Source organism: Coregonus lavaretus (assembly GCF_964263955.1).
Source record: "Coregonus lavaretus genome assembly, chromosome: 12".
NCBI classification, from domain to species: Eukaryota; Metazoa; Chordata; class Actinopteri; order Salmoniformes; family Salmonidae; genus Coregonus; species Coregonus lavaretus.
The window spans coordinates 5,793,210-5,807,011 of record NC_139999.1 but is presented as its reverse complement, the minus strand read 5'-3'; the positions used below and the strand labels follow the sequence as shown (position 1 = coordinate 5,807,011).

At 40.6% G+C, this 13,802-nt stretch overlaps 1 protein-coding gene across 1 annotated transcript in view; it reads left to right on the top strand.

The window, feature by feature from the left end:
* LOC311138298 (glutamate receptor-interacting protein 2-like) overlaps positions 1-12,810 on the top strand; it is a gene marked incomplete at both ends in the record, with an annotated part of 64,575 nt that extends 51,765 nt beyond the window's left edge. Inside the window, one exon of the mRNA XM_084172977.1 lies at positions 12,666-12,810. Within this exon, the coding sequence (XP_084029103.1) occupies positions 12,666-12,810 (145 nt within the window). The remainder of the gene's footprint in view (positions 1-12,665) is intronic.
* Between the last annotated feature and the right edge of the window lie 992 nt (positions 12,811-13,802).

Here is a 13,802-nt window from a genome sequence, read left to right as displayed (position 1 = left end):
GGTGAAAGTAGATGTAATTTCTTACCAGTGCAGGACACCCAAGTGTATGCAGACATTTTTGTTTTTATAGCATAGGGGGGGGGGGGGGAATCATAGAATGATGATTCCCGAGTGGCGCAGTGGTCTAAGGCACTGCGTCACAGTGCTAGCTGTGTCACTAGAGATCCTGGTTTGAGTCCAGGCTCTGTCGCAGCCGGCCGCGACCGGGAGACCCATGGGGCGGCGCACAATTGGCCCAGCGTCGTCCAAGGTAGGGGAGGGTTTGGCCGGCAGGGACGTGGGTTCGTTTCCCACGGGGGGCCAGTATGAAAATGTATGCATTCACTAACTGTAAGTCGCTCTGGATAAGAGCGTCTGCTAAATGACTAAAATGTCAAATGTAAATGTGATTACATATAGAATCCCTATTAATGTCATGTCTGTGGACCTAGTAGCCTAAGTCTAGTAAAGATTTGTCCTATCAATTTTAACATGCAATACCTGCTTAACAGAGGCGGCACAAAACAAAAAGCTAACTTTCACCATAAACATGCACCTTTATAATAAAGCATTCGATGCAGACTCACAGTGCCTTCGGAAAGTATTCAGACACCTTGACCTTTTCCACTTACATTTTAGTCATTTAGCAGACACTCTTATCCAGAGCGACTTACAGTTAGTGAACACATTTTATTTTATTTTATTTTTTTATACTGGCCCCCCGTGCAAATCGAACCCACAACCCTGGTGTTGCAAACACCATGCTCTATCAACTGAGCTACATCCCTGCCGGCCATTCCCTCCCCTACCCTGGACGACGCTGGGCCAATTGTGCGCCGCCCCATGGGTCTCCCGGTCGCGGCTGGCTGCGACAGAGCCTGGATTCGAACCAGGATCTCTAGTGGCACAGTTTGCACTGCGATGCAGTGCCTTAGACCACTGCGCCACTCAGGACTCACATTACAACCTTTAATCTAAAATGGATTAAATGAATAAACAATGCTCAGCAATCTGCACACATTACTCCATAATGACAAAGTGAAAACAGGTTTTTAGAAAGTTTAGCAAGTGTATTACAAATAAAAAACGGAAATACCTTATTTACATAAGTATTCAGCCCCTTTGCTACGAGACTCGAAATTGAGCTCAGGTGCATCCTGTTTCCATTGGTCATCCTTGAGATGTTTCTACAACTTGATGAGGAGTCCACCTGTGGTAAATTCAATTGATTGGACATGGTTTGGAAAGGCACACACCTGTCTATATAAGGTCCCACAGTTGACAGTGCATGTCAGAGCAAAAACCAAGCCATGAGGTCGAAGGAATTGTCCGTAGAGCTGCGAGACAGGGTTTTGTCGAGGCACAGATCTGGGGAAGGGTACCAAAAAATTTCTGCAGCATTGAAGGTCCCCAAGAACACAGTGGCCTCCATTATTCTCAAATACTTATTTCCCTCATTAAAATGCAAATCAATTTATAACATTTTTGACATGCGTTTTTCTGGATTTTTTTGTTGTTATTCTGTCTCTCACTGTTCAAATAAACCTACCATTAAAATTATAGACTGATCATTTCTTTGTCAGTGGGCAAACGTACAAAATCAGCACGGGATCAAATACTTTTTTCCCTCACTGTAGCCTTAATAATAACTCCTGCAGAATTAAGCATTTCTTGCTTAAAATGATACACCTAATGTAGGCAACATTTGGACTTGAGAACAGGAGTGGAGAATTATAATGTATTTATTTCTTGAGAGAATGCAATGCTCAGTTAGATACCATCTGTAAAGGTGCTGTCTTCATCATAAAAGCTGATAGTATTTCAACCACATAAAATGTGCATCGAAGCCGAAATGAAATGTTATCAGAAACACTTTGGGTCATTTTCACAGCTTTATTTTTCCTTACAACCGGTCAAACTGATGTCATTTGGACATTTTGCACAGAAAATCTTTCCAGTTTTTTATTTTTTTTAGTTATTGTATTTTCTCCCCAGTCCCTAAGCGTCTTTGCTCTGCGAAAGGTGACAGAGAAAACTTTACCGATGTCAACTAGATCTATTACATTATTCTGGTGATTTACATTTACGTCATTTAGCAGACGCTCTTATCCAGAGCGACTTACAGTTAGGGAGTGCATACATTTTCATACTGGCCCCCCGTGGGAATCGAACCCACAACCCTGGCGTTGCAAACGCCATGCTCTACCAACTGAGCTACACGGGACTATCAACTACACTGGTGATCAAGGGTTTATTTAATTCTCCTAGGGCAACATATAATGACAGAAGAGAAGCTGCATGTATCTAATTATAGACAAGTTGACTAACAAATAGCCTACCAAAATGTCGGAAATTATAAGCAGAAACACATTCTAAATCAGGAAGAAAATAAATCCTGCGCCCCCTGTCAAAACATCGTTCCGCCGTCTTTGAACTGTAGCCTATAGCGCATTTTCTATATTTAGTGCGGGCCTCAGATTTTCCATTTATCACGTATAGTCGAGGGGTTGCGGATGGGTTATTAGCAATTGGGGGCGGGGGCGGGTGCAGGAGAAACAAACAGCTGACCCGCATACCACTATACACACTAAAAAGAAAAGGTTCCTGGAGTGTCCTTTAGGGGTTCTTCAAATTGAAACTGTGGAGGAACCCCTATAAGTTCTTTGAAGAACCCCTTTTAATTGATCCTCGAAAAATCTTTTGAAGAACCTTTTGGGGTTCATTTTTGAACTACCCTTCCTCCCCTGTAATTATTATTATTAATAATAATAATAATAATAATAATACACATGACAATAACACAATATTTTAGTTCTAAGTATTAATTATGATTTTAATGGCAAAGCAGAATAAAAAAATCCACATATGAGGTAAACACCCAGCGGAGCCCCAAGTCCAGCGGGTATATCCTCTGGCGTGTTGATGTTAATGTGTTGATGTTCTCTGTATCCATCGTTTTTGCAGTGCATGGTGATCGAACAGGTGTAGGGAGGGTGAAGTCTGTGAATCCAAAAAATAGTAATTATACATGCACACAACAGTACTCATACCTTGGTTGTTGTGGTGAATGCGAATGAAAAAAAAACTGTTTTCATACACATACCATGTCCATAATGTAGAGGCCTATGGGATATTAATTGACGAGGTAAGGAAGGAGGATGGTAAATGTGATCTGCATGACATACCAATACCAATTGACATACCTTTGTATGCCTCCTCGTCTGTATACCTGCAGACACAGACACAAAAGTGAGCAGTTCAGTCATCTGTACCCAATACAGCTAGCCTTCAACATATTCTTATAGCATACATATTCTTACCTCTGTTGATTGATATCCATTGAATTGTGTCCATTTTCTGTTTTAGAAAGATTTGCACATACATGAAAAGATAGATGGTATCATCATAAAACAATATCAATTTAGATCATACAAGGGATCAATACCTTACCTTAAATTGAGGAGATCTTTATTTTTCAGTTAAGTGTCTGCACCTGCTGTCCTTTCAAATTCAAATTCAAATGTTTCAGTTGGGCAGTTAGGTTCCTGCAAGAACCCCCCACCAACTAAGGAGGTTCCTCGATGAACCCCGCCTCCTATGTGGTTCTTGGAAGAACCTTTTTGGGGGGCCATTTCATTGCCAAGAACCCTAAGGTTCTTCAAATAACTTTTGAGGATCTTAGAAGAACCCTTGTTGAATCCCACATTTTTTAGAGTGTAGTTTACCCGCGCACATACGTCCACAAATCATTCCAGCATCCAAACCCCAACAGTGCACTGTGCAGCCGCAATTAGATGAATGGAAATGAATGAATCTGATACTAATAGCTCTGTGTGATAGTAATGGCATTCTGCGATTGTCATTAGGGCCTACACTTGTAGCCTGAATTGATGCATCCACTGTTGTCTGCACACTCGCCTCGGTCTCGGCCATTCGTCTCCACCTTGACAAAATGTAAGTGCTCTGTTCGAACTGCAACGCAATTTGGAGCGTATACCATCCGGTTTACAGTCAATTCGCAAGATTTTTCATGGGGCTGACATGCAGTAATGTTAAATAATGGTGTAATAGGCTGTCGTTTTTTTGGGGGGGTCATGTTGAATTAGTTATGATAGGCTCACGTTTTACTGGTACTGTGTACCCCCATTATTTTTATTTTGCTGGGATGCCGTACCGGACCGTACCACCTTACTTTCACCCCTGGGTTTGCATGAGATAGTTTTCTGCCTTTCTAGCTGTATGTGGTGCAGTGAGTGACTCATGTGTCAGCCTCCCCTTAGCACTTCCTCTAAGGCTCTGGCCCCATATCTACTCTAGCATACTACTTCGAATGTGTTGCAATCTGCAATTTGTTGGCATGCATTCTAAGTAAGTAGTATTTGAGTAGTATGTAAGTAGTAGGTTAGTAGTAGGTGTGTAGTATGTTAGTTAGTTAGTTAGTAGTATGTTATTTAGTAGTATGTGAGTAGTATGTAAGTAGTATGTGAGTAGTAGGTTTGCAGTATGTTAATAGTATGTTAGTAATATGTTAATAGTATGTTAGTAGTACAGTATGTCAATAGTATGTGAGTAGTAGGTTGTGAGTAGTATGTTAGTATTATACTAGTGGTATGTTAGTAGCATGTGAGTAATAGGTTAGTAGTATGTTAATAGTATGTGAGTAGTGTGTGAGTAGTATGCTAGTAGTAGGTTAGTATGTGAGTACTATGTTAGTAGTATGTTAGTAGTATGTGAGTTGTGGGTTAGTATTATACTAGTGGTATGTTAGTAGTATGTGAGTAGTATGTGAGTAGTATGTTAGTAGGATGTGAGTGGTATGTTAGTTAGTTAGTAGTATGTTAGTTAGTAGTATGTGAGTAGTATGTAAGTAGGATGTGAGTAGTATGTTAGTTAGTATGTTAGTTCGTTAGTAGTATGTTAGTTAGTTGTATGTGAGTTGTAGGTTAGTAGTCTGTTAATAGTATTGGAGTAGTATGTTATTAGTATGTTAGTTAGTAGTCTGTGTAGTATGTTAGTAGTATGTTAGTAGGAGGTTAGTAGTATGTTAGTAGTATGTTAGTGGTAGGTTATTAGTATGTTAGTAGTATGTTAGTTAGTTAGTTAGTTAGTTAGTAATATGTGAGTAGTAGGTTAGTAGTATGTTAATAGTATGGGAGTAGTATGTTAATAGTACGTTAGTTGTAGGTTAGTTAGTAGTATTGAGTACTATGCGAGTAGTATGTTAGTTAGTAGTATGTGAGTAATAGGTTAGTAGTATGTTAATAGTATGTGAGTAGTGTGTGAGTAGTATGCTAGTAGTAGGTTAGTATGTGAGTACTATGTTAGTAGTATGTTAGTTAGTAGTAGGTTAGTATGTGAGTAGTATGTGAGTAGTATGTGAGTTGTGGGTTAGTATTATACTAGTGGTATGTTAGTAGCATGTGAGTAGTATGTGAGTAGTATGTGAGTAGTATGTGAGTAGGATGTGAGTAGGATGTGAGTGGTATGTTAGTTAGTTAGTTAGTAGTATGTTAGTTAGTAGTATGTGAGTAGTATGTTAATAGTATGTTAGTTGTATGTTAGTAGTAGTGAGTACTATGCGAGTAGTATGTTAGTTAGTAGTATGTGAGTAGTTTGTGAGTTGGATGTTAGTTAGTAGTATGTCAGTAGTAGGTTAGTAGTATGTTAATATTATGTGAGTAGTAGGTTAGTATGTGAGTAGTATGTTAGTTAGTAGTATGTGAGTAGTATGTAAGTAGGATGTGAGTGGTATGTTAGTTACAGTGAGGGAAAAATGTATTTGATCCCCTGCTGATTTTGTACGTTTGCCCACTGACAAAGACATGATCAGTCTATAATTTTAATGGTAGGTTTATTTGAACAGTGAGAGACAGAATAACAACAAAAAAATCCAGAAAAATGCATGTCAAAAATGTTATTAATTGATTTGCATTTTAATGAGGGAAATAAGTATTTGACCCCCTCTCAATCAGAAAGATTTCTGGCTCCCAGGTGTCTTTTATACAGGTAACGAGCTGAGATTAGGAGCACACTCTTAAAGGGAGTGCTCCTAATCTCAGTTTGTTACCTGTATAAAAGACACCTGTCCACAGAAGCAATCAATCAACCAGATTCCAAACTCTCCACCATGGCCAAGACCAAAGAGCTCTCCAAGGATGTCAGGGACAAGATTGTAGACCTACACAAGGCTGGAATGGGCTACAAGACCATCGCCAAGCAGCTTGGTGAGAAGGTGACAACAGTTGGTGCGATTATTCGCAAATGGATGAAACACAAAATAACTGTCAATCTCCCTCGGCCTGGGGCTCCATGCAAGATCTCACCTCGTGGAGTTGCAATGATCATGAGAATGGTGAGGAATCAGCCCAGAACTACACGGGAGGATCTTGTCAATGATCTCAAGGCAGCTGGGAGCGTAGTCACCAAGGAAACAATTGGTAACACACTACACCGTGAAGGACTGAAATCCTGCAGATTCCGCAAGGTCTCCCTGCTCAAGAAAGCACGTATACAGGCCCGTCTGAAGTTTGCCAATGAACATCTGAATGATTCAGAGGAGAACTGGGTGAAAGTGTTGTGGTCAGATGAGACCAAAATGGAGCTCTTTGGCATCAACTCAACTCGCCGTGTTTGGAGGAGGAGGAATGCTGCCTATGACCCCAAGAACACCATCCCCACCGTCAAACATGGAGGTGGAAACATTATGCTTCAAAGGGACGATGGACGGGGCCATGTACCGTCAAATCTTGGGTGAGAACCTCCTTCCCTCAGCCAGGGCATTGCAAATGGGTCGTGGATGGGTATTCCAGCATGACAATGACCCAAAACACATGGCCAAGGCAACAAAGGAGTGGCTCAAGAAGAAGCATATTAAGGTCCTGGAGTGGCCTAGCCAGTCTCCAGACCTTAATCCCATAGAAAATCTGTGGAGGGAGCTGAAGCTTCGAGTTGCCAAACGTCAGCCTCGAAACCTTAATGACATGGAGAAAATCTGCAAAGAGGAGTGGGACAAAATCCCTCCTGAGATGTGTGCAAACCTGGTGGCCAACTACAAAAAACGTCTGACCTCTGTGATTGCCAACAAGGGTTTTGCCACCAAGTACTAAGTCATGTCTTGCAGAGGGGTCAAATACTTATTTCCCTCATTAAAATGCAAATCAATTTATAACATTTTTGACATGCGTTTTTCTGTATTTTTTGTTGTTATTCTGTCTCTCACTGTTAAATTAAACCTACCATTAAAATTATAGACTGATCATGTCTTTGTCAGTGGGCAAACATACAAAATCAGCAGGGGATCAAATACTTTTTTCCCTCACTGTAGGTAGTAGTATATTAGTTAGTCGTATGTGAGTTGTAGGTTAGTAGTCTGTTAATGGTATTGGAGTAGTATGTTAATAGTATGTGAGTAGTATGTGATTAGTATGTTAGTAGTATGTGAGTAGTATGTGAGTAGTATGTTAGTAAGTAGTATGTGAGTAGTATGTTAGTAATATGTGAGTAGTATGTTAGTAGTATGTGAGTAGTATACTAGTGGTATGTTAGTAGCATGTGAGTAGTATTTTAATGGTATGTGAGTAGTATGTTAGTAGTATGTAAGTAGTACAGTATATCAACTGTATGTTAGTAGTAGGTTAGTAGTATGTTAGTAGTATGTGAGTAGTAGGTTTGTAGTAGGTTAGTACTATGCGAGTAGTGTGTTAGTAGTATGTGAGTAGTAGGTTATTAGTATGTTAGTATGTGTGTAGAATGTGAATAGTAGGTTAGTAGTATGCTAGTGGTATGTTAGTAGCATGTGGATAGTATGTGAGTAGTATGTTAGTTAGTTAGTAGTACTTTAGTTAGTAGTATGTGAGTAGTATGTTAGTTAGTAGTAAGTGAGTAGTAGGTTAGTAGTATATTAATAGTATGGGATTAGTATGTTAGTTAGTAGTATGTTAATATATGTGAGTAGTATGTTAGTTAGTCCCCTGTAGCTCAGTTGGTAGAGCATGGCGCTTGCAACGCCAGGGTTGTGTGTTCGTTTCCCACGGGGGGCCAGTATGAAAATGTATGCACTCACTAACTGTAAGTCGCTCTGGATAAGAGCGTCTGCTAAATGACTAAAATGTAAATGTTAGTAGAATGTTAGTTAGTAGTATGTGAGTAGTATGTTAATAGTATGTTAATAGTATGTAAGTAGTATGTGAGTAGTATGTGAGTAGTATGTTAATAGTATGTGAGTAGTATGTTAATAGTATGTTAATAGTATGTAAGTAGTATGTTAGTAGTATGTTAGTAGTATGTTAATAGTATGTACGTGTTATGTGAGTAGTGTGTGAGTAGTATGTTAGTAGTATGTTAGTAGTATGTGAGTAGTATGTTAGTAGTATGTGAGTGGTATGTGAGTGGTATGTGAGTGGTATGTGAGTGGTAGGTTAATAGTATGAGAGTGGTATGTGAGTAGTATGTGAGTAGTATGTTAGTAGTATGTTAGAACGGATATTGGAACATAACCAGAATTCTGGAGAAACTCTGTAGATCCACCAGAATCTAGGTTTGGTAGGGGATGTCCCCACCTACTCATATCCAGCCCCTGCAACTGACTAACGCTCTTTAACTGTTTCAACTACCACACATGATTCCTCTGTAGCAGCTTTACACAACATGGAGAGATTTACCAGGTTATAGGTTGATGTTCCCACCTTGGGTTGCAAAATTCCAGTAACTTTCCCAAATTTCCCAGGTTTCTGCTTTTTCCCCTTCTGATTCTGGGAGTCTTCCATCCAGGATTTCTGGAAAACCTGGGAATTTTCTGAATAAGACCAGAATTTGACAACCCTATTCCCACCTATACTACACTGCTTCTCCAGTGCCTGGGCCTGTAACTGCCAGCTAGCACTCTTTAACTGCTCTTATTGAATGCCTCAACTGTCACTCGTTATGTATCTGATGCAGTGTTACATAACATGGAGAGGCTATAGATTTACCAGAGTATGGTTGATGTTTCCACCACAGGCGGCCGGGCTCATAGTAAGCGCTGGAACAGAATAAATGGAAAAGGTATCGAACACATCAAACACCTGGTTTCCATGGGTTTGATACCATTCCATTCACTCCATTCCAGCCATTATTATGAGCCGTCCTCCCCTCAGCAGCCTCCTGTGGTTCCCACCTAAACTTCCCCATCCTGCTTCTCCAGTGCCTGGACCTGGAACTGCCAGTTAGCACTCTTTAACTGCTCTTCAACTGTCACACATGATGCCTGTGATTCAGTCAGTGTTATATAACATTATATAACCCTCATGTCACAGATTCACTTTAGTCATCCCACACATTTTGATCTGTATTCATCATTGTGTTCCCTTTTCCTCCATTCATGCCTCAATTTACTGTTATCAGTACCATCAACTTTCAGCTAATATTACGACGGCTGCTACTTTAGCTGCTACATGACCTTTAACGGTAACGATGAGCTAATCCTAACGATGAGCTAACGGTAATGATGAGCTAATCCTAACGATGAGCTAATGGTAACGATGAGCTAATCCTAACGATGAGCTAATGGTAACGATGAGCTAATGGTAACGATGAGTCAATGGTAGTGATGAGCTAATGGTAACGATGAGCTAATGGTAACGATGAGCTAATGGTAACGATGAGCTAATGGTAACGATGGGCTAATGGTAACGATGAGCTAATGGTAACGATGAGCTAATGGTAACGATGAGCTAATCCTAACGATGAGCTAATGGTAACGATGAGCTAATGGTAACAATTAGTTAATGGTAGTGATGAGCTAATGGTAATGATGAGCTAATCCTAACGATGAGATAATGGTAACGATGAGCTAATGGTAACGATGAGTTAATGGTAGTGATGAGCTAATGGTAACGATGAGCTAATGGTAACGATGAGCTAATGGTAACAATGGGCTAATGGTAACGATTAGCTAATGGTAACGATGAGCTAATGGTAACGATGAGCTAATGGTAACGATGAGTTAATGGTAGTGATGAGCTAATCCTAACGATGAGCTAATGGTAACGATGAGCTAATGGTAACGATGAGTTAACGGTAGTGATGAGCTAATGGTAGCGATGAGTTAATCCTAACGATGAGCTAATGGTAACGATGAGCTAATCCTAACGATGAGCTAATGGTAACGATGAGCTAATGGTCATGATGCGTTAATGGTAGTGATGAGCTAATGGTAACGATGAGCTAATGGCAACGATGAATGGTAATCATGAGCTAATGGTAACGATGAATGGTAATGATGAGCTAAATGTAACGATGAATGGTAATTATGAGCTAATGGTAACAATGAGCTAATGTTAGTACTGAGCTAATGGTAACAATAAGCTAATGGTAACAATGAGCTAATGGTAACGATTAGCTAATGGTAACGATGAGCTAATGGCAACGATGAATGGTAATCATGAGCTAATGGTAACGATGAATGGTAATGATGAGCTAAATGTAACGATGAATGGTAATTATGAGCTAATGGTAATGATGAATGTAATGATGAGCTAATGGTAATGATGAGCTAATGGTAACGATTAGCTAATGGTAACGATGAGCTAATGGCAACGATGAATGGTAATCATGAGCTAATGGTAACGATGAATGGTAATGATGAGCTAAATGTAACGATGAATGGTAATTATGAGCTAATGGTAATGATGAATGGTAATGATGAGCTAATGGTAACGATTAGCTAATTGCAACGATGAATGGTAATCATGAGCTAATGGTAACGATGAATGCAATGATGAGCTAAATGTAACGATGAATGGTAATTATGAGCTAATGGTAATGATGAATGGTAATGATGAGCTAATGGTAACGATGAATGCAATGATGAGCTAAATGTAACGATGAATGGTAATTATGAGCTAATGGTAATGATGAATGGTAATGATGAGCTAATGGTAATGATGAGCTAATGGTAATGATGAGCTAATGGTAACGATAAGCTAATGGTAGTTATGAGCTAATGGTAGTGATGAGCTAATGGTAACAATGAGCTAATGTTAGTACTGAGCTAATGGTAACGATGAGCTAATGGTAACGATGAGCTAATGTTAGTACTGAGCTAATGGTAACAATGAGCTAATGGTAACAATGAGCTAATGGCAATGATGAATGGTAATGATGAGCTAATGGTAACGATGAATGGTAATGATGAGCTAAATGTAACGATGAATGGTAATGATGATCTAATGGTAACGATGAGCTAATGGTAACGATGAGCTAATGGTAACGATGAGCTAATGGTAACGATGAGCTAATGGTAAGTCTCAGGGAGGACACTCTAACCACAAAGCCACTGAGTTGGTCCTACGTCAACCATATAATATACTAATAATAATAATAATATTATAATATGCTTTATAATAAGCTGTGATGCGTTATAATATTATTGTAGAACCAGGAGGAGAACCAGGAGGAGGAGCTGTTGAACTAATGGCTCCATTATCCTCCAACACGTTTCAGTCCTGCGGTCTTCAATCAAACTTACAGGACAGCCACAGCATGGCTTCTTGTAATAACCTGCATCAACCCACTTATCTGCTAACATATTTATACAATATTTATATCAGCCATTGGAATGCATTGATGTGATTCATTAAGACATACAAAATAGTGAAGGGTGAAAGACTGTCCTTTATTGATGTTATTATTTTCACATACCTCTTAGCCCTGTTTTTCCTGTCTGCACTGTCTGTCTCTTGTCTCTGTACCTCTCTCTGTCTCGCTCTCTCTCTCTCTCTCTCTCTCTCTCTCTCTCTCTGTTCACTCTCTCTCTATCTCTCTCTCTCTCTCTCTCCCACTCTCTCTGTTCACTCTCTCTCTCCTCTCTCTCTTCTCTCTCTCATCTCAGGTGTTCAGTGTCACAGCTATGCACTACTGTCTGCTCTTAACCAGGTTGTGTGTTTACCTGCCTGTAGGGTTTCATGTACTCCTCTCCTCTCCTCTCCTCTCCTCTCCTCTCCTCTCCTCTCCTCTCCTCTCCTCTCCTCTCCTCTCCTCTCCTCTCCTCTCCTCTCCTCTCCTCTCCTCTCCTCTCCTCTCCTCTCCTCTCCTCTCCTCTCCTCTCCTCTCCCCTCCCCTCCTCTCCTCTCCTCTCCTCTCCTCTCATAGCTCTGTCTCACCAGAATAAAACAAACACCCCTCAAGTATCATTCTTGGGTTCATCCACTTTTTGTAGCTGTTTGTTTTTCCCTTGACCTGCACATGTTGTTTTGCTGTAACATCAGCTGTTGTTGAATGCCTGTTGTTGAGCTGTGGGCGCCAATGACAGCTTCATGTACTGCTACATGAAAAAATGTAACACGTATTCTGATTCTTTATTGTGTTGCCACAGATACACACACATCATTTTTTTACTTACACACACATTCTTTTTTAGTTGTATTGTTTGTATTCTTTTTTAGTTGTATTGTTTGTATATTGTTGTATTTTAAACGTGTGTGACTGTCTGTCTATCAGTGTATCAGTGTTCTGTTACATGTCATGTTTTGTGTTTCTTGTGGACCCCAGGAAGAGTAGCTGCTGCTTCTGCTAAATCAAATGGGGCTCCTAATAAACACATACTAAACAATACACCAGCCAGCCTCACAGTGACGGCATCATGGATGTACCGCTTCATCTAACATGTAACATTTAACACGTGTAGCTTCCTGTGTTCGTTGTCACAGATACACCAGCCAGCCTCACAGTGACGGCATCATGCTCGACCACGAGGACAGCTTCTGGTGTCAGGCCCTGGAAGACCTGGAGACCTGTGGACAGTCTGAGCTCCTCAGAGAGATAGAGGTATACCACCATAACTTACCTGGTTAAATAAAGGCAAGTAGCCCTTTACACTCACAGCCACTGTCATCCCATATATACAGGTTGAAAATGGCAGATTTGGCCTCCCGAGTGGCGCAGCGGTCAAAGTCACTGCATCGCAGTGTTGAGGCATCACTACAGGCTGAGGTTCGATCCCAGGCTGTGTCACAGCCAGCCGTGACCGGGAGTCCCATAGGGCAGCGCACAATTGGCCCAGCGTCGCCCGGATATCAGTTAGCATAGCATCTATTGTTGCTTTATATACAGTGAATTCGGAAAGTATTCAGACACCTTCCCCTTGTTCCACATTTTGTTATGTTACAGCCTTATTCTAAAATATTACATTCATTTTTTCCCTCATCAATCTACACACAATACCCCATAATGACAAAGCAAAAACAGTTTTTCTGAAATTTATGCAGATGTATAAAAAAAACAAAACAGAAATACCTTATTTACATAAGTATTCAGACCCTTTGGTATGAGACTCAAAATTGAGCTCAGGTGCATCCTGTTTCCATTGATCATCCTTGAAATCTTTCTACAACTTGATTGGAGTCCACCTGTGGTAAATTCAATTGATTGGACATGATTTGGAAAGGCACACACCTTTCTATATAAGGTCCCACAGTTGACAGTGCATGTCAGAGCAAAAACCAAGCCATGAGGTCGAAGGAATTGTCCGTAGAGCTGCGAGACAGGACTTTGTCAAGGCACAGATCTGGGGAAGGGTACCAAAACATTTCTGCAGCATTGAAGGTCCCCAAGAACATAGTGCCCTCCATCATTCTTAAATGGAAGAACGTCCTAGAGCTGGCCGCCTGGCCAAACTGAGCAATCGGGGGAGAAGGGCCTTGGTCAGGGAGGTGACCAAGAACCCGATGGTCACTCTGACAAAGCTCCAGAGTTCCTCTGTGGAGATGGGAGAACCTTCCAGAAGGACAACCATCTCTGCAGCACTCCACAAATCAGGCCTATATGGTAGAGTGGCCAGACGGAAG